The sequence below is a fragment of the Sander lucioperca genome, chromosome 1, assembly GCF_008315115.2.
Source record: "Sander lucioperca isolate FBNREF2018 chromosome 1, SLUC_FBN_1.2, whole genome shotgun sequence".
Lineage (NCBI taxonomy): Eukaryota > Metazoa > Chordata > Actinopteri > Perciformes > Percidae > Sander > Sander lucioperca.
The window spans coordinates 6,981,514-7,005,427 of NC_050173.1; the positions used below are offsets into that span (position 1 = coordinate 6,981,514).

Consider the following 23,914-nt stretch of genomic DNA (forward strand, 5'->3'; position numbering starts at 1 on the left):
ATGTGGGCCTGAAGCCTTTCTAATGAAATTTCGGTAACACTTTACTTGAAGGTATCTTCGTCAAGAGTGACATGACACTGTCATGACACATAAACCCTAACCCTAACTTGTCATGACAAAAACCGAATGACACTGTCTGACAGAAGCGTTATGTCATAAACGTTTATGACTTGTTTATAATGTTTATGACATGTTCATGACAGTGTCATGTCACCCTTCAAGTAAAGTGTAACCAAAATTTCTTTAAATCCTCAAACATATGGCTCCACAGTTGCGTTAGGGTAGCCGGCACACAGATGTGTTGACATGGTTTAGTATTCTGGTAAGTCAATGCAGACTGCAGCATGACAAAGAAAGCAGAAAGGTGCATCAGACTTGCTGTTGTCTTGAGTTGGCAGATGCTCCACCACACAGGATTCCACAATCTTTAGGATAATTTAATATATGTTAAACTTTCCAGTTTCTCTTTGATGGAAAATCTTTAACCATTTGCATATCAAAAACTAATGCAATGAAGGCAAATAATGCCAGTGAGGTATCTGTACTGGGTTAAAATAAGGGCTGACTGTCACTAGTATTGCTACTGTGCATTTTCTTAGGAAATGTAGGAGCTCCATCTTTTTTTAATACATTTTTTAATAAAACCACAGCAGAAATTTGATGGCCGCAGATTAGTGTGTATCTGAGCAGCCTCTAATTTAAGGGGTGTTATGCATGTTTTTTAAGTGCTGCACCACTAAACCATTTACATCACATCAATGTGAGTACCCTAATTGAAGTCTGTCACCATGTGTGGTTTAGAGCACATCCAATCAGGGGCTTATTGGACTTTAATATAGTTATTGTGTAAAACTTCTGCAAGACGTCAAAATACAATGTCGGTGATCCAGACATGTTGCTGAATACCCCACATGGCCCAGTAATTGGGTACTCGATCCACACTATGACCAACTAGCTTTATTCAGGTCCTCATCTAAAAACAAGGTTTACAACAACTGTATGTGTTTGGGTTCTGAGTGATAAATCACAGATAAATCAAAAATAAATACTTAAGTCATGTAAAAATTAAGATTCTGAGAGTTGAGTTGTTGGTGGGGTCATGTCAATACCTTCAAAACCGGAAGACTGAAGTGTGATATTTCACACCCGATTCATTCATTGAATTGTATTGTTGCGCTGACAGAAATATCTTTCCTGTGTTGACCAATGAGAGCGTTAAATAGAGAAGCCTATCTAGTTCCCTCCAATTCTTAACAAACGTATAATTACAATATAAACATATACAGGTGGGACAGACAGTGTATGCTTTTTTTTTTTTTTATTATATAATGCTTTTTGTCCAGCCTGAAATCACAACACTAAGTGGAAGAAATCTCACTCTAAATGATTTCTGGGGTGAACAGACTGGTAAGTGAAAAAGGCAAAACCAGAAATATGTTTTTATTGCACTATGAAGTTTGCTTTGACTTCACCAGTTGTTACTGTGTGAATCAATATCCTCTACAAAAACCATGGTGACTAGTCTTTTCATAGTTTCATCTCTGCCACAATGGCCAGCATATTGCCTTCAACAGTAATTAAAGCAAGCTAATTGATGGGTCATGACAACAGCAGCCCTGCTCACTCATACTGACAATGTTTTCTCCTTAATTCCGCCCCAGCCTCAACTTCACCCCAAGCAAGCTGTGATTATATCACACAGTCTCAATGCCAAGTGAGCTATGTGCCAATGAACAGTGAGAGTAGAGAGGACACACGAAGAAGGGCTCAGTTAGACGTAGTCATCAGTCCTGCAGTGTGTTTTCAGTAGAGCTGCTCTGTGCAGCTCTGTGCTGTTTCTTCTTGTAGCTGGGCCAGCGACACACTGGACAGCAGTGTCTGCCTGCTGCCAACCACACCACAATGCACTGCTGGTGGAAGGCGTGGCCACATGGCAGACCCATCAGCAGCTCCTCACTTCCAAAGTTCTCCAGACATACCACACACTCTGAACACTGCAGCATGTCACAGGGCCACACCGACCAATCAGATTGTTGATGGTTGGCGACACCTTCAAGTGTGAGGCAGCCGTCCATCAGTGCCCTGTCTGCTGATGGTGGGATTCTGTTCCCATGATGACAGCAAAAGGATGATGCAGCAACAGCACAGACACACTGACAGCTACTGCTGGGGTCTATGTTGTTGTACACAGAGAGCTGTGAGTTGCTGTCCTGATTGCACATTGATGTCATCTTGTGTCTTTTGCTGCTGTGTGGAGGTCTGCGGGGATCTGCAGGAGGGGAATCCATCTGTTCCCTGCTCTCTGTGTCTGAATGTGAACTATCTGTCTCTTCATCCAGCCTTCCACCAGACACCTCCTCGCTGTCCTGACCAACAGCTCTGAACCTCCAGGTTGGCAGGGCATTAATATAGTCCATGTTTACTAATGGGCGAAGCCAAAGATCAGGGAAAGCCAAACGCTGAAATAAGAAGTTGGGGTCATCCTCCCAGTCTGAGTGGTCAGATGGGTCTTGCAGTGAGGCGATTGGGTGGAGCAAATACGAGGTGTACCAGTCCCACAGACTGGCCAGCCACTCCAGGTTGGTGGTGCTGTCCTCTTGGCTCCTGATGCCACAGCGGCGTTTCTTCTCAAAGTAGTCGACCAGCAAGCCATGGGCCAGGTAGGTGGAAAGGAAGAGAGCTGGGTGGGATGAGTAGAAAGTCCAGTCAGCTCTCACCAGGCTGGCCAATGTGGTGGTGTCAGCATAGCGAAGCAGCTTCAGACTGTAACTATACAGAGTGTCGAGATAGGGCATCTGAAGGAGAGCCTAGAAGAAGTGATCAATAGAGATAATATAGATATCATGTAAGCACTCTCTTGCACTTAAACAGTAAAGTTGACAAAGTTGTTCATCCCTCCTAGCTGCAATGTTTGGGTCATTACCACCCTGCAGTATAATGTGAAACCCTTGGCAATAATGTGTTTTGCTTTACTTGTGTGCTGGTGCTCTGCAGGAACCCTTTAACAGAGTTCACGTATAGGTTCAGGTTTTTATTTTAAACCATCTTTCTGGAATGGGCCCCCCAGAACAGAAAACAACTGGGCTCATGATGTGACAATACCATTGAAAGAGGCACGGGTGCTGTATGTGTACAGTGCTAAGCATAAGTGAATACATCCATGCTAAAGTTGACTAAAAAGAGGAATAAAAAAAATCATCTTTTGGAACTTTTGGGGGAAAAAAATGAGGAAAAATCCAACCTTTAAGGACACACATTTTCTTTGTGAATGAATAATGTATCGTAAATAAATAAATGTTCTTCCTTAAAATACAGGGGGCATAAGTAAATACACCCATATGTTAAATTGGTTTTATTTCAGTTAAAACCAGTTATTTTAATTCCAAAGGCCAAGGGAACTTTATCAGGTGCATAGTATCCTGGATCCATGAAATAACTGGCCTTTAAAAATAAAAATCTGCCTACCTCTATGGGAATTTAACATAGGGGTGTACTTACTTATGCCCCCTGTAGTTTAAGGAAGAACATTTATTTATTTACGATACATTATTCATTCACAAAGAAAATTGGTGTCCTTAAAGGTTGGATTTTTCCTAATTTCTTTTAATTAAGGCATTAAGATCAATTTCCAAAAGATGATTTTTTTTATTCCTCTTTTTAGTCAACTTTAGCATGGATATATTCACTTATGCTTAGCACTGTATGTGTCCATATGTCTCCGATTGAATTACACTACATTGTACTGCAGTTGTATGTGACAAATAATAATAATAATAATAATAATAATAATAATAAAATAATAACATTTGTGAAAAAATAACTTTGTTCAACGCAAGAAGAATATGTTTATGAACTAAGTAGTGAAAACCTTGGTATGGAAGATTTCATACCAGAACAGGAAGCCAGGACACCAGCAGTATAGAGTTGTAGGTTCCAAGTGTTCGGATCAGAACTACAAATCGTTTCACTGTTGCTCCCTGTCCATGAAAATGAATACATGTTAAAAATAAAGTGGACAATAAATACAGAACTGTATCGTTCTATTCTCTCTCTCCAGTACTGTATCTATTAAATTGTGAAATAAGTATTCCGATCGAAAAAGTCCTGCATTTAAAAATGTTTTCTTACAGTAAGTTAAAGTACAAATATATTATTACCAAATTGGACTTCAAGTATCAAAAGTAAAATTACTCATTCTGCAAGTGACCCATTATATTTAGTTTGTTACTGTATATACACTATATTGTTGGATTAATGTTAATGCAGTTTGTAAGCAGCAACTACATTTTATAGCTGGTCAGGGAGGAGCTATACAGGCACCATATTTTATAATCTGATCTATGTTTTCTATGTAAAATCGTAATCTGCAAAGTAAAGGCTCCAGCGTGTTCCTTGTGGCCACATGCGCCTGCTCTTAGTTATGTTCTTTTGGGATCTTATTTACAAAACACACCTGCAGGCAATGTTTCCTTTAAAAATCAGAGTCCACCTGGAAGTTCCCCTTTAAAATTAAGTGGAGTAGAAGTATAAAGTTGAATTCAATGGCAATAACCAGGTAAAAGTACCTCAAAATTGTACTTGAGAACAGTACTTGAGTAAATACATTTTGTTCAATTTCACCAATGCGGTTAATGGAAAAACAGAAAGTGACCTGTGTAATGAAGAGGTCCATCCAGGCCAGCAAGTTAATCAGGACCAGACTGAGGACAAACATATCATTGACCTCTGGCTGGACCGAACGCAGGAAAGTATCCATGGCAGCCAGGGACAGGAACTCCCCAGTACTAAAGTAAAAAGAGAGGAGAGAGGAGGAGTGGAGCAGAGATGGAGAAATGACAAGGAGAAGAGGGGAAAAGGAGGTGTAGAAGAGGAGAGGAGAAGAGTGGACAGGAGGAGAGAAAGAGTGAAAGGGAAGGAGGAGTAAAGGACAGTTGGAGACGAGTGAAAAGAAGGCACAAGACAATTAAAAGACATTTGAATTATTTTGTATAAACAATAACCCATTACAATTTCCTTGTTAAATCATCACCTGTTGCCATAGCGGTAAATGCCCTCAGGCATCTTGAGAATGTAGGCAGGGCTCTGTGACACATCAATCTCTGATAGGCTGCTGTAGTTGTCCCAGTGACGTACATCTACAAAGATGAACTCAATCCTGCCGGTAAACTTGACAGACAGCGAGGAGAAGAAGGCGGGCGGCTGGGACAGACGGGCGAACAGAAACATCTTCACTGGGTGGGCTGGGTCAGAGCGCCACTCCTCCACCAATTGCTCAGAATGACGCAGAGTTTTGATTCGATGAGCCACATGTGAGGTCATCCAGCGGAAGATGTGTTCAGTTTCAATGCGACGGCCATTGTATTCTTTTAGCATGACTTTGCCCTTTGATGCTGAAGTCTGAGGAACAGACATGATGAGAGTGGAGCGCTGCCAGCCACGCTTGATACAAGACCTGGTGGACACAACAGAGAACCATCATGCCAGTATTACAGACAGACATTATTCTGTATCTTTGTTTATACTCGCGCCTCCGTACATGGCGCATGAGCTACGAGCATGCACTTAGACGTTTATGCTAAACCTATTGTTTATTGCAGTATTCAGCAGGCATACAAACAAAATAATCTGTGTAAAACAACAGACTTCCTTGCTGTTTCCAATGTGATTTATTATATATAAAATATTTTCTTTATTAAAACAAGATTTGGTTCTCATAAAGTGATCCAAAAATGACCTATTATTAGGGTGGTCTTACATTCAGGTCAATACGACAATTACAAATCCAAAGGTAAAGTTTGTTTTTAATATTAGATGATTAAAATAAAAATGTAATAGTACAACAGGATCACAAGGCCCTGTAAAAAGAAGTGAGTTCGGCTGAACATACAATGAATGGGCGGTGGTGTTTTTGACAAAAAAAAAAAATCTAATTTCCCTACTAGGACAATTGGTCCAAATGCTTCTGCCAAATGATTATTATTTTCCGTGTCTCACTGTGCCCTGCTTCCCACCTGTAGTCATTAGAGCAGTTGAAGGTTCCAGTTCTGATCCCAAACTGAGACACTTTCTGCACCATCTTCCCCCAGTTGGAATGACTGAGCAAAGCTTCACGGTCTTGGGCAATGACCTGCAGGTACACACAAGAACATGACAGGGTCAGACAGCTAATACAAAACAAATCTGTTAAGTGCATGAAACCCCTTCTGACAGTGTAAGTGGGAGCCCTAACCTCTTCTTCTAATTCTTGGTACTTTAAATGACAAAAAGTAGTTTACTCCAACACACATGATCCATTTTGTGCTATATCCCTTTCAAATAAGGAATTACAGACGACTTTGGGGCAGAACTTAGGCTTTACGCACAGACTTTTCATGTACAGGTTAAATTGACAGTTGACAGTTATTTGATAGAATACAACAGGTAGTGAAAAACTTGAAATATAGATGTGGGAGGGTATTAAAGGGTAATTTCGTTTTTTTTTCAACCTGGACCCTATTTTCCCATGCATTGGTGTCTATGTGACTAATGTGAACAAACATCTCTGAAATTGGTCTAGTATTGAGCGGGAAAGCTGGGCTATAATGCAATCCTATAGAGCAAATGTGCATCTTCCATTTCGTCCACAAAAAGTGCTATTTTTCCAACTGAGAGGCTCAGATTACTATTATAAGTGTCTGACAACATTATGTAAAGGATTCATACAGAGATAGACCTTTTCGTTAAAGAGTAAAATTATTTTTGTTTAACCATAAACAACTCCGAGATCGCTATCGCCAAACCAACCAGACTCCTTTTTAGCGGGTATACATAGATCCAGCATATTTCCAATTTTTCAACTAAACCAGAGTGGTGATTTTTGGAACAGTGGATAGACAAACCAAGAGGCCTTTTGATAGTTTTATTTTGTTTCTGTTGACTGAAGTATATTTTACGATGATAAAATTTCTATTTATTTAAATGGAGTCTGGTGGGTTCGGTGATAGAAATTTCGGGTGGTTGTACAAAGTATATTTTGTAACTTAATCACTAGTTATTATATTACACCGATCTTAAATGTCATTGTTTATAAGGGCATACAAAATTTATTATTTTAATAAGAACTTGTATTTTCTTATTTATTGTTCTATTTCATTTGTACTGATGAGCAAAGCAAAAATGTCTGTCTGTCTGTCATTGTCATTTTTTGTTTATGCATTTCTTCTTATGCTCGTTTAACTTTGTATGTTTCAAAAAAAAAATATTTTGTGCATTTTCCTTGATAATCGAGCAAATACTCATGATAGCATTATATCGCAATCGAGGTATTTTAAATCATAATATGACTGACTTTCTCCAAATCATGCAGCCCTAATGTCAGTGGTAAAATATGCCCTTTTAGCGGACGTAAATTAAAGGTGCGCAATTGTCCAATAACTTACATTGTAGCTTGTTCCGCTGCTGCGATGGTCATTTTGTTTCGTTTTTTTCAACCTGGATACCATTTCCCCATGCATTTGAGTCTAGAGAATAGACTGATGTGACAAAACATCTTTAAAATTGGTCCAGTATTGAGCAAGAATGCAGTGACGGGTCGGCACGAACCAAGCTGCAATGTAGCCTAATGGGGCAATTGTGCACCTCTGATTTTTGTCCACTAAAAGTGATTTTTTTTGCCACAGATTGTAATTAAAAGTGTCTGACAACAACATCGATCTCACAAAGTGACTTGTTCTAAGACAGGATTTGTGTTGTTATTTAAAAGACTTTCAATACCATGGCTCAATATTTAAATGATTTCAACAATGTGTATGAAGTCATTATAATTACATGGCTGCCCGTATTTATTTGAGCCAGAGTATAAGGACGAAAAGAGAGAGAGAGAGAGAGAGAGAGAGAGAGAGAGAGAGAGAGAGAGAGAGAGAGAGAGAGAGAGAGAGAGAGAGAGAGAGAGAGAGAGAGAGAGAGGCTGCAATACATCCATGGTTCCATGTTATCTAAACACTGGTTTGTAGCCTATTTGCTCATGTCTCTATCACAGCCCTGTTGATTAGAGGAGGGAAATACTCTGACGTGGTGACACAGCGCTGTGTCCGAGGTACATCACAAGACACATCAAGACCACAGATATTTGGCAGCAATAGACATATGACAACATATTCTTTGGGCATATAGGGGCACCGCGCCCACTGGAGCACCACCAACATTCCAAGCCTCTGCTGGGGCGAGTGTCGGAGAGTGGTTGTTGTGGAAAGGTATCTGCATCTGTAAACACTGGTGTTTTTCACATTTTGTTTCACAGTTTCTTTCTCACACTTTTCTGAGCACCGATAATGGGAAAGCCCCAGGGATTGATGGTCTTCCTGTGGACTTTTATAAATGTTTTTGGTCCACGATAGGGGAGGACTTGCTAGAAGTCATAAATGACAGCTTATCAGCGGTGAGTCTGCTGTGTGCTGATTATAAGATCCTATTAAAAGTGGTAGCGACTGAAACAAAGCAACTGAAATTGTTATAGAGATTGACCAATCATACCGCAATACCCTGGTGGATCACTTAAAGACAATATTGCACTAATTAGAGATTATATTTATCTCTCTAGAACATTGGAGTTGAACTTTGGTCTAATCTCCCTTGATCAAGAGAAAGTTTTTGATCGAGTGGAACATCAGCACCCTTGGAAAACTAGATGCTTTTGGCTTTTCTCCTGCGTTTACTAATTTGATTGGAGTCCTCTATAGTCAGATTAAAAAGCGTGCTTAAAACATCAGTACCTTTGGAAAACTCTAGATGCTTTAGGCTTTTCTCCTGTGTTTACTAATATGATTGGAGTCCCCTATAGTCAGATTAAAAAGTGTGCCTAAAATAAATGGTGGCTTGAGTGCTCCCTTTATGATCAAGAGGGGTATTCGCCAGGGATGTGTCCTGTCGGGCATACTCCCTGGCTATAGAACCCATGCTGTCTAACATACGAAAAACTTTAAGCGGGGTTTAACTGTCTGTAAATGTTGTACCATTGCATCTGTTTACATATGCAGCTGATATCATAGTGGCTGTTAAAGATGAAGGGGATGTTAAAAAATTAAAAGCTGTCCTCCTCTAAAGTTAACTGGGCTAAAAGTAAGCTTCTTGGAAATTGGCAAGGCATAGAATCCAAGTTACCTGATTATATCAATTAAGGAAGAGTTGGCATCAGGTATCTGGGAGTACATTTGGGTGATGACTCTGCAAAGATGAAGAACTGGGAGGGAGTGGTAGAGGAGATGGAGGGCAGCCTGGGAAGGTGGCGCTGGCTCTTGCCCCGAATGTCTTACAGAGGCAGAGCCATTATTATTAATAATCTCGTGGCCTCCACTTTGTGGCACTGCTTAGCAGTGCTGGAACCTCCTTCTATTCTGTTGGGGAAATTGCAAAGCTTTATTGTGGACTTCTTCTGGTATAAACTTCACTGGATACCACAGAGTTTTTTGTTTTTATTAAAAGAAGATGGAGGACAGGGCTTGGTACATTTAGCAAGTAGAAAATCAGCTTTCAGGATACAGTTTCAACAAAGTTTTCTTTATGGTCCACAAAATCTCCTGTGGAGGCAAGCAGCTGAGTTTATTTTTGGTCGGGTTGGTGAATTGTGGTTTGGAAAAACACTGTTTTCACTGTTCATGTTTTAATTTAAATGTATTGTCAACATATTGAGTGTCTTGAAAACATGGAGAATGATCGAGGCTGGTGTTTTGGGGCCTACTTCCTCCTTGTACTGGCTGTTGATGGAGCCAATTCTGAAGGGGGTGGTTGGACTAAAACTGGACAGGTTTAACAAGGCTTTGTCATTAGAGGACAGAGCTCTTTTAAGTAGATGGTTTAATGGACAGTTAACACTTGAACACAGTGACCCTTTTCCCAAGATGTATATTAGGCCAAATGTAAAGGACTGTGAGAGGACTGTGCTGAATAGAAGAAAATACGATGGCTAGTAATAAGAAGACTTGTGGAAGAAGCACTGATTCGCTAGTCAAGGGCTAGCACTCCACCATTCAGATTGGTCAGTGAGTCCGACCCCCCACTGGCCGATTTGACTTGTTGAATCAAAATCAAATCAAAATGGATGCCGACGGCTCCTCCGACTGACGACAGCACAGAACACACCGAACAGACTTGAGCCACCAACCTCGCAAGACTGTCTGACGGCCGATAAACGGGTTGGTGTGTCAGAGCCTTTAGGAGAAGCTAAAATTCAAGACTGACACTTCATGGAGGGAACACTTCAGAATGAAGCCTGAGGTGAAACCAGCTTGGAGCAGTCTTTATAAGTTGCCAGTCACTAAAAACAATGGCGTGTGTTGCATGGAATTGTAGCAGTGACTGCTTTTGTCTATTTTAAACCCTGCAGTCTCAGACAAGTGTCCTTTTTTGTAATGTGAGAGAGACCATTTTTCACTGTTTTGTTGATTGTTCACGACTGAATCCATTATTTAAAATTCTGAGGTTGAAGTTGTTGTTGTTTAAGGAATATTTTAACACGCAGTTGTTTATACTTGTTTTTTCTTATAGGAAAATAAGAAGAAAGGCATGCTCCTAAACTTCTTGTTTGATCAAGCAAAGATGGCCATTTATTTAAGCAAGAGGGAAAAGATGGATTGAGGCCAGAGATGTGACTGTGTTTCAATTTCAAATGTATGGTTAGGGCCCGTTTACGGTTTGATTATGAGTATTATGTGAAGATGCAGAATGTGGACGCTTTTAGGAGTGTATGGGACTGTGAAGGCACTCTTTTCTCTTTAAAAGACTCCAACATTTTCTTTAAAGATGTGTTGCTTTAAGTTAATTTAATTTTGTTTTATTTTTTTGCTCTGTATTTTTTTTGTATTGTCCGTTTTTGATTTATTGATATTGTTGTGTAGTTATCTGTGTTTCTCGAATGTGTAAATAAAAAAACTCTCTTCGTCCATAGCCTATACTCTGGCTCAAATGAATATAGGTGGTCATCGAACTATAATGACCTCATCCACATTGACGAAATCATTTAAGTATTGAGCCACGGCACTGACAATCTTTTAGATAACAGGAGCCTACAATTTTTGTAGCCATACCCCGAAAAAACAGACTGCCAGAACGCTTTTTTCCCCGACTCTCCACACCGCTGTCTTCAGACAAAAAGTCACCTCATGAAATCGATAATGTTCTCAAAAAATTATATAAAAATGAGCTCTCCTTATTTTTGTAGAGCACATTGAGCTCAAGTCTATCTGACTCACAAAAAGTACATCTCATGGTGTGAGGAGTGCAGCCTTTCAAAGTGTAAACTTTTTTGGCCTTTAATTATAGTGCCACCATCAGGCAAAAAGACATCATATATTTTATGGAAAGCATTAGTACAACAATTGTGATGTACATTTTTCAACTTGGGAGCAAAACATGCTCCTCCGGGGAAAATAGTGACCATAAGCCCTGTTCATAGGCCTACTGATTAAACAACTGGACTTTGGGGTCAAGTGTAGTCTATTTGGGCCCATGTCCCGGATGTGGAAGCCCCCTTACTGGAATACTGAATATAATGATATTCCATTATATTTTGTATTTTGAATTGTTACCTGCCACCAGAATTTTGTGATTTCCTTGCCATAAATATAGCCGTTTTAACAATAAATTGGTGCCTAAAAATGTATTAGAATGCAGGAATTGAAGTCATCTACGCTCAAAATTTCCTGGGGGAGGAACCCCAAATCTTTGTGTCCCCCCCAAAGGCCTATTCTGAGCCAGGAAAAACCCTGCCTGAAAGGGGAGAGAGAGAGGGAGAATGACATACAGCAAAGGGCCACAGGTCGAAGTCGAACCAGCGGCCGCTGCGTCGAGAAGCAAACCAGGTGAGCTACCCAGGCACCCGAAGGATGTGAAATATTTTAAGGTTTGTTGAAAAGCCGACGCTAAAATTGAATTGCTGTATTTAAAAGTTGAATATTGCCCATAATGTATGAAAGAAGTGTAATATGTTAGGGTTTGTTCAAAAGCTGACACTAAACTGAATTGCTGTCTTTAAAAGTTGATTTTCAACAGCTCACAACTCACTTGTATGAAACGGACCCCAGACTGACCTCCAGTCACAATGTTTACCAGAATACCTCCAGATGCAGAGGTGGTCTGGCTCAAAGCATTCTGATTGCAATGTGTTTTTACATTTTACACCTGTGTATTATAGGGGTATTTCATGGCTTTGGTAATGCACTTCCATAAAGCTTGGAAATTTACAGATTAATTAAAAGAAATGGTCACAATCAAGACAACATACAGTGAGATAGAATGGGTCACCTTGAACAACGTGAACGTTGAACGAAGAGTGTTTGATTAGAGAAGATGTGATATTCCTGCTTTGCAGAAGAATCATTGTCATGTCCACTTGCACCCGACTATATTTGAATATACTGTTAAAATGTGCTTTTACCTGAACCAGCCATATCCCATCTTTAGTGTCCTCCACTAATTCATAGAAGTGCATTTCTCCACTGAAGTGTGTTGTGCTGGCATCTCCTGCCTCTGTCTGCTCCTTCTCTTTCTTGATGGCTGAGTATAGCTCCCCCTGTGTCAACTCTCCTGTGGGGGAAAAAAAAGTGCCATGATTAAAAAAAGCATTTTTTTAATATTGCCTGGGAGTATGTTGTTTATTGCTTTTATGTGTGCCGTATGTATTGCCATTATTTGTGCCGTTTGGAAATGAACCAGATCATTGAATTTCAGTGTTTTTGATTTTAGGAATAATGAGTTTGTGTGTTTGTGGTATTATGAATTATCTGTATTGCTCTTTTTTGCAATACTGATAGTGATGATAGTGTACTTTTATAAGTATTGCCCCAAACCTCTGCACAGTAATTTAGATATGGTAATACAAGTGAACAGTAAAGAATGTGGAGTGATTTGTGGTCCAGAATGTGTTTTGCCTTATTGAGTAGGGAAATGCTTCTTGAAAGTTTGTTGTGTATGTTTTATGTGATATTTTATGTCATATTTCTAGCTTATTTTGTCATCTATTATTACACCAAGAAGCTTATTTTCATTTACTATTTCGATGCGCACACTGTCCACCTGTATCTGTACTTGAGTACTCTTTTTACAATTACCAAATAACATGATTTTAGTTTTACTTAAGTTTAATGATAGTTTGTTTTTGTCAAACCACCTTTTTAAATTTACACATTTCTAAAGTAATATCCAATAGTTCCTTTAAATTCCCCCCAGAACTAATATGTCATCTGAGAATAGTACTAATTTTAACATTTTGGATACCTTGCAAATATCATTTATATATAGAAGAAACTGTTTTGGACCCAATACTGACCCCTGGGGGATGCCACAAGCAATGTCCAAGCATGACGATGAATAGTCTCCCAACTTCACATACATTTTACTACGCTACTAGGAAAAATCATGCCATAATTGAATTTAAAAAAAAAGGAATGAAAAAGCAAAGTTGAAATGTAAAATGATAATTTGAAAATGTAAAGTGCAATGTAAAAAGTCAAATTTAAAATGCAAAGCTTAAATATAAATGCTTAAACTGAAATCTTTGATTGATTGAAAATCGCAATGGAAATAAGAAAAGAGAAACATCAAATATGAAACTCAAAATGTGAAATGGAAAAGCTTAAATGGGAATACTTAAATTAAAATCTTAAATAGAAAAAAAGAAATCATTTTATTTTAGCCTTTGCACTTTATAATTTTCAATTTTATCTTTTGAATTTTACATTTGGCAATTGTCCTTTGACATTTTAAGATTCACCTTTTCCATTTGGACTTGACAGATGTTAAAAGTGGAGCCGTGGCCCAAACGCTGGTGGGAGGGTCTGAAACGAAAGGGGTGCAGAGGCACCTTATGGACAGCAGGGGGAGGTGACTGCTGGGAAGCACACTGCAGCCTGTGGGAAGGCAGGGCTTGACATCAAGCCAGCCTGGTAGCGAAGCTAATATAGCCTCTTGTTTCACATTAGATGATAGAAACTGATGATGTAGGCTAAACACAAATGACATTTCATGCAACAACAGTGAAGTTTTCATGTAGTTACTGTAATTTTTCGCTCATTTGATTTCCGATTTTGAAACAATATCCAAATTTGCAAAATGGGTCATTTTAAACCTTGTTAATATTGATGACAATGTGTTCAAACGGAAAACGAGCCATATTTAAGGAATAAACTTGTCCATGATTCTATTGAGAGACTTCCAGCTGACTGCGGGGTCTGCGAGAATCACTGGCCGGCCGGCGAGCAAGCGATCCCGGCCGCCACCAGCTTGGCTGTCGCGTCAGACGGAAGCTTCTCAAGTCTGACAACATCGGAGCAAATGTCATCAATTTTTGTAAAACTGCCCATATTCAAACTCTTCACAGTTGATTTCTCGCATGAAAAAGTCTCAGAAGTGAATTTAGTGGTGAAATAGCAGACGAAAATTGTAAAAAGTTTCCAGTTGATGGCTGCTGCTACTACGGCAAACTCAGAATAAAAGTCTCAGAAGTGAATTTAGTGGTGAAATAGCAGACGAAAATTGTAAAAAAGCAATCGATTCTAGAATCTAGATCGGGAGTTTGCCGTAGTAGCAGCAGCCAACAACTTTGAACTAGAGGTCGACCGATTCATCGGTTTTGCCGATTAATCGGCACCGATAGTTGATTGGTGGAACTATCGTTATCGGCAAAAATCCATACCGATTCGATTTTTCCTGATTGCGACCGTTGCTGGAGCGGCTGAGAAGAGCGCGCTGTCATTCATTACACAGTACGCGAGAGCTGAGAAGGGTCTGCTGGCATCATGCATTACAATAGCAGCCTCTAGAGGCGAAATAAAAACTATCACTGATGCCTCGTGTTGTTTATTTTCGACACGTGTTACTGCGTGCTGCACGGAGAGCACATGCTGTGCGGAGAAGGCTGACATCAGATGCGCGTTTAAAGCATCGACAGCAAAAAGGTACGTATACAGTACATTTTGTCATATCATTATAGTTATTAATTTGTTGAATAGATGCTGCATTAGTAGAGAAAGAACAGCACAACAGTATGTTTGTTTGTTTGCTTTCGAGGCTGAGATGACGCTAAACATTAGTAGTAGGCTAACTTACCTCAAGCGGTTAAAACACTGACAAAAATAAACGCAAGTCCGACCCAAATGTCAGAATCAGAACCCTAAAGGATCGTCCACAATCCCAAACGGCACCTCTGATTCATATTTAGATAATTTAATAACAGTTAAACGTAGAGACTTACTGATTGCTGCAGCTAAAAGCTAATGAGTTAGCCGTCACGGGGGTGTCTTTGGTGTCTTTCTAGCCTTTACAGGTGATTTTCTATCCAGCCTGGAACTTGTGCCTTTTTTCGGGGTTGTTGAGCATTAAATCCAAACTGTTACATCCAAGATTTATCCACTTGATGTCCATAATTCATCACATTTTGGGTCATTTCTGCCGCTAACTCTGTGCTACCCATAGACAGTAGGTGCTACCGACAAGGGAATCTCCCATGATGCCTTTGTTTATGTTTTCAACCAATGGGAAGGCAGGTCCGTCACACATTACGCCTTATATGGGCATCCAAGCGAGAACAAAGAGTATATAGTGGGAAAGATAGATCCCTCCAGGTCAGAGATCGTCTATTATCGTTCTAAACCGTTCTACAGAGAAGAATGGCGTCACTGTTTTGAGATTTGGCATACATTTAGGCCTTTTTTGAAGAAATGTAAATAGTTTGTCCTTTATATGAATTATAATGCTCATTATGTTTATTTTTGCACTGGATGACTCCAAATATGTAGGATAACTGTTTTAGACAACACACATGCTTGTGTAGCATTGCTGTACAGTTAAACAGTTAATGTTGAGTTTAACTGTTTTTATTTGTTATTTATTACTTTTTGTTTCAGTTTGAATGAATGTCTTTTATTGACTTCAATATTTATTTATATTTATATATGTATTTCATTTAGCATGTTTTCATGGTTCAATACAGTTTTTTTTATTTTTATAATAAAGTTCAGCACTGTTTTACTTGGAGTGTCATGTTTGTTTTTATCCAGTATCAATTCTAAATACTATTGGTCGATTAATCGGTTATCGGCAAATACGGCCCAACCTAGCTATCGGTATTGGTAAAATCCACTATCGGTCGACCTCTACTTTGAACACATTGTCATCAATATTAACAAGGTTTAAAATAAGCCATTTTTTAAATTTGGATATTGTTTCAAAATTGGAAATCAAATGAACGAAAAAGTACATGGGCCCAATTACAGTAACTACATGAAAACTTCACTGTTGTTGCATGAAATGTCGTTTGTGTTTAGCCTACATCATCAGTTTCTATCATCTAATGTGAAACAAGAGGCTATATCAGCTTCGCTACCAGGCTGGCTTGATAGCAAGCCCTGCCTTCCCAGGGGCTGCAGCGAGATGCTCCTCAACAGTGTGCTTCCCAGCAGTCAACTCCCCCTGCTGTCCATAAGGTGCCTCTGCACCCCTTTCGTTTCAGACCCTCCCATCAGCCTTTGGGCCACGCCTCCGCTTTTGACATCTGTCACATCCAAATGTTAAATCTAAATGGAAAAGGTGAATCTTAAAATGTCAAAGGGCATTTAATGTAAAATTCAAAAGATAAAATTGAAAATTATAAAGTGCAAAGGGTAAAATAAAATAATTTATTTTCGATTTTATCGATTTTAATCTGTCATTATTGCACAATTCCTCCAAGTACCTAACTAAAAAACTAAAAATCCCTATCATTACCAGAGTCAATATAGTGTTTAGTAACTCCTAAATAATTTTGATTACTCACTGACGTCCAGTGATCACCGGTTAATGAGACAGCGTTTGCAGCACCTTGCAGCAGTTCCACTGTGGCTGCTTTCTCCGTGTCAGGCTGTGTGTGGGGCTGCTGTCCCCCTCGACGGCAATGAGACGGGTCAGAACATGCCAACCGTAGTACGTCTTTAAGACCCGAGTCCTCTATGATGCTGACAGGTCTGCAGTTAGTTGCCACCCGTTTCGCAAGAGCTGTAGTAATTTTTTGGGATTTGGTTTCATCCACAGGTCGGCAAGTAGCACTCTCCAAAATACTGCTTTGCCTGAGTGGGTAGCATGCTAGCGGGTAGCATCACGTTAACTGAACTATATGCTTAGCTCCGTAGGTGGTAGCTCAAGCTTGACGTGCTTCGGTGATATTTTAATTCGGCTTTACACAATGTGCATATGGCTTTTCTACGAGCCGTGCGGGAGTTTTGGAAAATAAAAAGCTCCATTCAGAGTTATTGCTGCTGTCTTTCTCCATCATGCCTGCAGCCTGCAGCAGCAGGATGTGTTACGAGGAAGTGGCAGCTTGATGATAAGTAACGGTGCTGCAAAGGGTCAAAATAGTAGCCTGTTAGGCACGACGCAAAGCCGAGTGAAGTGTAAAATAAATTTATAAATGCCGGCATGCGATTAATGCAATTAAAAAAAATTACCGCGTTATGCTCGGCCCTTAATCGCATCGCGATGCTCACAGCCCTAGAATATTCTTAAAAATGTGTTATATGCAATATCAATGTCTTTGTATACAATATCCCAATTTTGTGCTACTAGGTCATTCTTCAACGCATTCATGGTTTCCTCTGTCCTCACTCGTCTGAATTTTGGCCTTTCAGCTAGTTGATTTCTCTTGTAGTCAGTGTCATAAATTGTGAAGACCGGTAGGTGATCACTGATGTCACTGATTAATAGTCCGCCCACAGTATTATTGTCAATGCCATTGGTAAATATATTATCTATTAAGGTAGAATAGTGGTTTGTCATTCTGCTGGGTCTGGTGATTTTTGGATATAGACTCATGGTGTACATGGTATTAATAAATTCATCAGTCATTCTGTGCTTGTTTGGATTTAACAAATCAATATTAAAATCACAACAGAGGAACATTACTTTTAGATTCGTTTTTGAAAACATTTCTTCAATCCTGTCCCTAAATCCTTAGATACTAGAGGGTGCTATACAACTAATAACATTTTTCTTTTTTTCTTTACAGATTTCAATTGTTATACATTCTAATAAGTTGTCAATCACAGCTGTCATACTGTCTACAATCTTATAATTCAAGCTTTTATCCACATATATAGCCACTCCTCCTCCACTCTTATTCTTCCTGTTTATACAGTTGAGATCATACTCCTCCAGTTCAAAATCCATTCCCTTTTCTACATTGATCCAGGTTTCAGATATGGCAATTATTGTAAATGGTTCTCTAAACTGATTTAAATATTCCTTGATGTTATTGAAATTAGCATACAGGCTTCTGCTATTGAAATTAATTATTGATCATTTGTCCTCTGTTTTAATAGACTGGTTGAACTGTTCATCCGTGCAGTAGCAGCAGTTGTTGACAGTGGACAAGAAATTATTTTCCGGGTCTATTTCATTTTCCATGTCAAGGAAATTATAGTCAGTGTATTGAAATGCTCCATTTCAGTTTATCATGAATAGCAATTCTTTGTTCGATATCGTTATTGTCTCCAGATGCAAATGAATTCTTTCAGATTCAGACTGTCATGGTTGCGTGTTGTGAATTGCGTCATTTGAGTATTCATACCTCCAGTGATGTTGTTCGTTAGTTCCTCAATGTTTCTGACTACCATAACTTTGGCTTGTTCCGGCGTTCCGTTTAGTTTGATGAATACTTTGCAGTTTGTTGTCCATGTGTTTTGAATTTTTCCCTGTTTTCCTCAAGTAGCATGCTTTTCTGGCGATGTCCGCGTTTCGTTTAGTTATATATAATATATATAAAGAATGTGTTTACCTTTTGATTGTATCTCATTGAAAATTGCATGGAAGTTGTCAATTCATAAATAAAGTAATTAAAATATGGGTGTAACATAAATTTATTTTAATTCAATTATATTCTATTTTAAGTGTCAAATCATAACAAATGTTATCACAGGATACGAAAAGTATGCTATATTCCATTGGTGGCTAGGTGTTGTGATCAATTTAGAGCCAGCGTATTTCATTGGCCCTGTCACATGGCACACTTCGAAAGCGTGACTGAAGAGCGAGAAAGAAGCGAGAAGCGAACAGACAGAAAGAGAGAGTGCGAGCTGCAAAGCCAGTGTGTGGAGTGAAAGGAAAGAAGAGACAAAAAAATAAGAACTTCAGTGTGGCTCACGGAGACGACGAAATTATGGAGATTGAAGAGGAAACTTTAGTACCCAAAAATAATGTTTAAACTCTGGTCGATTTATGAGGACTATGGTTAACTGCTCCTCAGATCTCTGCAGGGTAAATCAAGACAGCTTGCTAGACTACCTGTCCAATCAGAGTTTTCTGTTGCACGACTAAATCAACTTTTGAACGTACACGTTCCACCAAAACAAGTTCCTTCCCAAGGCTATTTTGCAGCGGCACCGGGGCTCCGTGCGACGCTTAGTGACGATTGTGATTGGTTTAAAGACACGCCAATAAACCACAGCACGTTTCTCTCCCATCCCGGAATGCTGTGTGGACTTGCCAGACCCCTTCTCCGCAGTGCTGTGGAGGAAGTCTGGCAATGCGAGACCAGCCTTAGCCTAACATTAGCCCTCCTCTCTTTGTTTACGGTCTTAACCCGGCTTGCCTGCACTTCCGGTCGGCGGAGCTGTGTTGAAAGACCTTGGCAGTGCTGTTGTATTCGGTCTCACCACAAAATCGACCGCATTCTTACTCAAGCCATCGGACAGTCTGGTGAGGTCAGTGACTTGAGTCTGTTCGGTGTGTTCCATGCCGTCGTCCATCCGAGGGGCCGTCGGCCTTCATTTTGGCCGATTTGACATGTATAATCGGCGGGGAGGGCACTGCCGGCAGTCGGACTCAAATGACCCATCTGATTGGTAGAGTGCTAACCTGGAAACGGGGAGCGGAATGAGCGTGACTAGAGTCTCTCAAAATCTGACGAAAATCTTTTAAACTGACCTTTGTCGATCTGAAATGAAGACAGATTCAGCAACTGCATGGTCTATTTCTCGCTTAAAATGTTTTCAGAAACACATTTCGGTGAACTGTTTTAGTACAATATGAGATGAGAGTATTCTGAACAAGCCGCCATGACAGTCTGTCTTTGAATTTCCGGAGAAACCAGACCCACCAGGCCTTTAGTGTTATCTTCGTCTCAGACAAAAAGGACGGGATTTTATTTCAACACCAAAACTGTGGAATATTACTTAAATACCTGTGCAATCACTGATTTTTTTGCATTTTTACATCAATGTTAATGTCAGCTCCGAAATTTGCTAAACAAATAGTGCTTGTGTGAGTGTCGTGAGCTCATCTGTATCTGGCTCCCTCATTACTCAATATTTCCCACACTGGGTGTTAGATACTCCCTTTTCCATGGAAGTCCTACCTAGATATGATTGCTATTTCAGTGTAAACAAAAAAAGACAGGAGTGAGGGAGACCCTGTATGGGGCTGAGACAATATTGTTGTAATTGACAATAATAATACTTTGTTTACATTTCTGAATGTGCATTGCTAAGCACCATTCATTTAAAATGTGACTGTGAGCTAAAATAAAACAGCAGATTGTAGTTTCTGTATTCATCCCCAAAGCATCATCAGTAAAACAGTTAAAATGGGGGAAATGTTAACATTTTTATTGCAGGTCAATTTAAGGTGTGCGCCCCTAAATTTCCTGCCTGTGCCCCTAAGATTATTTAGTTAGGGGCTAGAGTACTCCTAGTAGCGTTTAGTACGCCTACCGCGGGTCTGAGCTCGTCACCATCATCACCGCAAAAAAACATTGGTTTGCACGTGTGCACATTGTGTCTAATGACATGGATTGTGTCTGATGACAATGTGTCTTACATGGATTCAAGGTTTTCTAAACAAAACTTATCATCAAAAGATCTTTGACCTTTCGCGAGTTGGGGAGCACAATGTTCCATGACACATAATAACATTCCATTTGTGTTGACTATTATGCATATTGCGAGAGTACCTGTGTAACATCTTGTATCGGAGAAATTACATTTTTCCATTCTCAGCTGAGGTAGACACATTAACATTACAGCTGCAGTGTTTACCATTGCACATTAGCCATTGCACATTAGCCTAGCAGCTAACAGAGTTTCCTTCTGTTTATAGCTTTATCCCGATAAAAAGGCACGGTTGAATTTCAGCCTGCATGCACGTTTGGTAGCCTAAAACAGAGCAGCTTATATTGGTAGAGAGAGCAACAAGTTAGCGGACTGCCGAGTCGCTCTCTCTGCTCTCTGTCTGCTCAGCTGCTAGACGGGCTGCACTCGAGCTGCAACATGTTGTAAGGTTTAAGCCGATGTTTTTCGGGGGTAACGCCATTCGCTTTACCGGCGGTATTGACAATAGATAAAGCCACCGTGTCTGGAAAAGCTCTAGCTTGTTGTTTTATTGTTCACTTTTAACTCACTTTACATCATCTTTGCTATCTTTTTCCTCTCGCTTTTCCTCACAGCGGCACTCATACGCTACACTTACCGGTTACCGCTCGCTCTCCTTGCGCGACCACACGGGCACTGATGTCACTCACTTAAGGCACCCTGCCATTCTCGCTCTAACTTACGCTACTCTCATAAGGGGGTTGCGGTATACCACACTACCGCGGTAATTTCTTGCTTTTCAACCGCGGTAAGAAAAAATCCATACCGTCCCAGCCCTATATACGAGCCCAGATTAGCTTAGCCTTGTAACGATAGTCAAAATTCAAAAATTAGACATAACATTACTGTTTTTCACATTATGCAAATTAGCAAAAAATCCATCATGGCAAACTTCTATGGTCCAAGAGGATTTTTTGTATAGCACGTTAAGCAGGATATGTGTGTAAAATTTCAAGTCAATCGGATTCACAGTGTGAGAGGTGTGGCCTTTCCAAAAAACGTTTTTTGGGGGGCCACTATGTGGCCCATTGGGCTCAGATTTCGTGTGAAGCATTTGCACCATTTCCAGTTATGGTGACAAGTCTCATGTTTCTAGCTCATTCCAGCTCACAGCAATTTGAGGTTTTGCGGAAGACAACGAATAATAATAACAAACTGGCTCAAACTCAATAGGGTTCTACCCCTTCGAGATTTGAACACTAATAATAACCATACTATACTTCATCGCATTCAATTATGTTGTTGTTAGTTAACAAAAATAACTGCCTCAAAAAGTAAGACTAGGGATTTATTTCCTTGGACCGACTATGAGGTGGAACTGTTGCTGAAAGGTATGTAAGCCTACCTAACCAATAAAACTGACTGCTGTAGGTGTCTGCGTCTGTGTAAGACTACAACGCAACCCCCACAGTTTTCAAACTATAATGATAAATGTCTATGTTTTAGGGGTTGGAAACAGCGGAGTAGTGTGAAAGTGAGGCGTAAACGTTGCAAAAGATATGCGTTTTTAAACAAAAACGTATTATAGTGGATGTAGCCTTAGTGATGGGAAGATGAAGCCTCACGAGGCTTTGGGGCTTTCTTTCTGTTAGTGCAGAAAAAGGGATTCGGGGCTTCAAACACAGCTAGCACAGTGACATCTGGTAGCTTGCAAAACTTATAGTACCCCTTTAAGACTGGGGCTAAAACACTAAAACATATTGATAATTTTAATTGTTTTAGTCTCATAACTGTCCAATATGTTATAGTAAAATAATTACCTGATTTCTCTACCAGCTCGCTGACATCCTTCTTCTCAGCCAGTCCGGAGTATCCCAGCCCTCGACACTCCAGGATGGTCTTCAACTTCTTATAACTGAGAGTAACTGGATCCACAAGCTGAGAGGCGAACATACCACTCTCACACCAAACTACCGCCTCAAAAACCCTTGCTAGCATAAACAACACTATGAAATACAAGAGTAAGAAGAACAATTTTAACCACATCTTCAAGCTGGACGAGAGCGTTGCTGGCAGAAGATAATGTAGCTATCTGTCATAGGCTGTCTATGACCAATGGATAGGCTACATAGGCTTCCAATCACTTTCTACCTATTCACAACATACATTTGCTTAATATAAAATATTTGTATGTCCGTCAGACCTTCATCGTTTGATCGAGTGTGGCTGGGAAGATATCCCTGACCGTTCACTTCCTTCACCAGTAGTTCACATTCGTGAGTCCTGCTAACGGTGACAGCTAGCTAATTAGCTTAGCATGCAAGTAGGCCTTGGTATTAACTAAAACAAATAGGCGTCGACAAGATCCAGTGTCAACTGCACGCACTGCAGTTTCTCGCTGAATGAAAGTAGCGAGCGACACCGAATGCTGCTGTGGTTAAAGATATTCACAACATTAGAGAAAGACACCAATGACGGATCTGATTTTTGCTCCGATCAGCTGGGTACACAGAGCGCCGTCACAGAGATGACGTCACATCCGGCTCTCCCTCACGCATGTAAACAAGATACAAAATAAAATACTGATAAAAGATTGGCCGTTTTCGAAATCGCCTACTACATACTACAGACGAAAACAGTATGGGTGGGGAGGCTGAGCCTCTGAACAAGCTCGTAAAAGCACTGGACGAAAAAAATTAACTTACACCACTATGGCAAATGAAAAACATAACTCATTGAGCTTTGAATTTTTTTTTCACTTTATCAGAAGCTGCATGGTTTAGCTCCCCCACCCCTTAAACTATTCTAAGAGCTCATGGTGACATAAGTCAAACAAGATATTCAACTAGAAAAGTCCGCAAAATTTTTTGACAGTGTGCCTACTATTGGTGCACATCCGAAAGAAGAGTGTATCAAACTGGTAGCCCTTCGTATGATCAGTACCCATGAAGTAGCTCTCAGTTTCTAAAAGGTTGGTGACCCCTGGTTTAGATTAAATGTTGATAAAATGCATGAAAGCCTGTCATGGTTTAACTTAAAAATAGATTTGTGTATTCACTAATGATTTTTTTACATAATGTTACAAAAAAAACACCATTTACTTTATATAC

General features: G+C 39.8%; 3 protein-coding genes across 5 annotated transcripts in view; 1 reads left to right on the forward strand and 2 right to left on the reverse strand.

The window, feature by feature from the left end:
* Window positions 1-23,914, forward strand: part of nfkb1 (nuclear factor of kappa light polypeptide gene enhancer in B-cells 1) — a 1,201,612-nt gene that overhangs the window by 797,684 nt on the left and 380,014 nt on the right. The gene's annotated exons all lie outside the window — the stretch shown is intronic.
* sqstm1 (sequestosome 1) overlaps window positions 1-23,914 on the reverse strand; it is a 585,288-nt gene that overhangs the window by 319,363 nt on the left and 242,011 nt on the right. The window lies entirely within an intron of this gene.
* rnf103 (ring finger protein 103) lies at window positions 1,307-23,357 on the reverse strand. Of its 3 annotated transcripts, none has more exons than XM_036006425.1 (8): window positions 23,008-23,357; window positions 22,625-22,810; window positions 12,410-12,558; window positions 6,012-6,127; window positions 5,030-5,452; window positions 4,652-4,784; window positions 3,891-3,977; window positions 1,307-2,807 (listed from the first exon to the last, which is right to left on the reverse strand). In XM_036006425.1, the coding sequence occupies exons 2-8, from the start codon at window positions 22,800-22,802 to the stop codon at window positions 1,785-1,787; spliced, it is 2,109 nt and encodes a 702-aa protein (XP_035862318.1). In that variant the 5' UTR covers window positions 22,803-22,810; window positions 23,008-23,357; the 3' UTR covers window positions 1,307-1,784. The 3 variants fall into 3 exon arrangements, with proteins under 3 accessions (XP_035862318.1, XP_035862320.1, XP_031169669.2); XM_036006427.1 differs by having other exon boundaries at window positions 22,625-22,742; window positions 23,008-23,356; XM_031313809.2 differs by having other exon boundaries at window positions 22,625-23,357.

Excerpts from the sequence above, each read along its gene's own strand:
- rnf103 (XM_031313809.2), bottom strand. The coding sequence starts at position 22,850 with ATGTGGTTAAAATTGTTCTTCTTACTCTTGTATTTCATAGTGTTGTTT. Across the intron at positions 12,559-22,624 it reads CGAGCTGGTAGAGAAATCAG|GAGAGTTGACACAGGGGGAG; the intron begins GTAATTATTTTA and ends TTTCCCCCACAG. Across the intron at positions 5,453-6,011 it reads AACTGCTCTAATGACTACAG|GTCTTGTATCAAGCGTGGCT; the intron begins GTGGGAAGCAGG and ends TGTGTCCACCAG.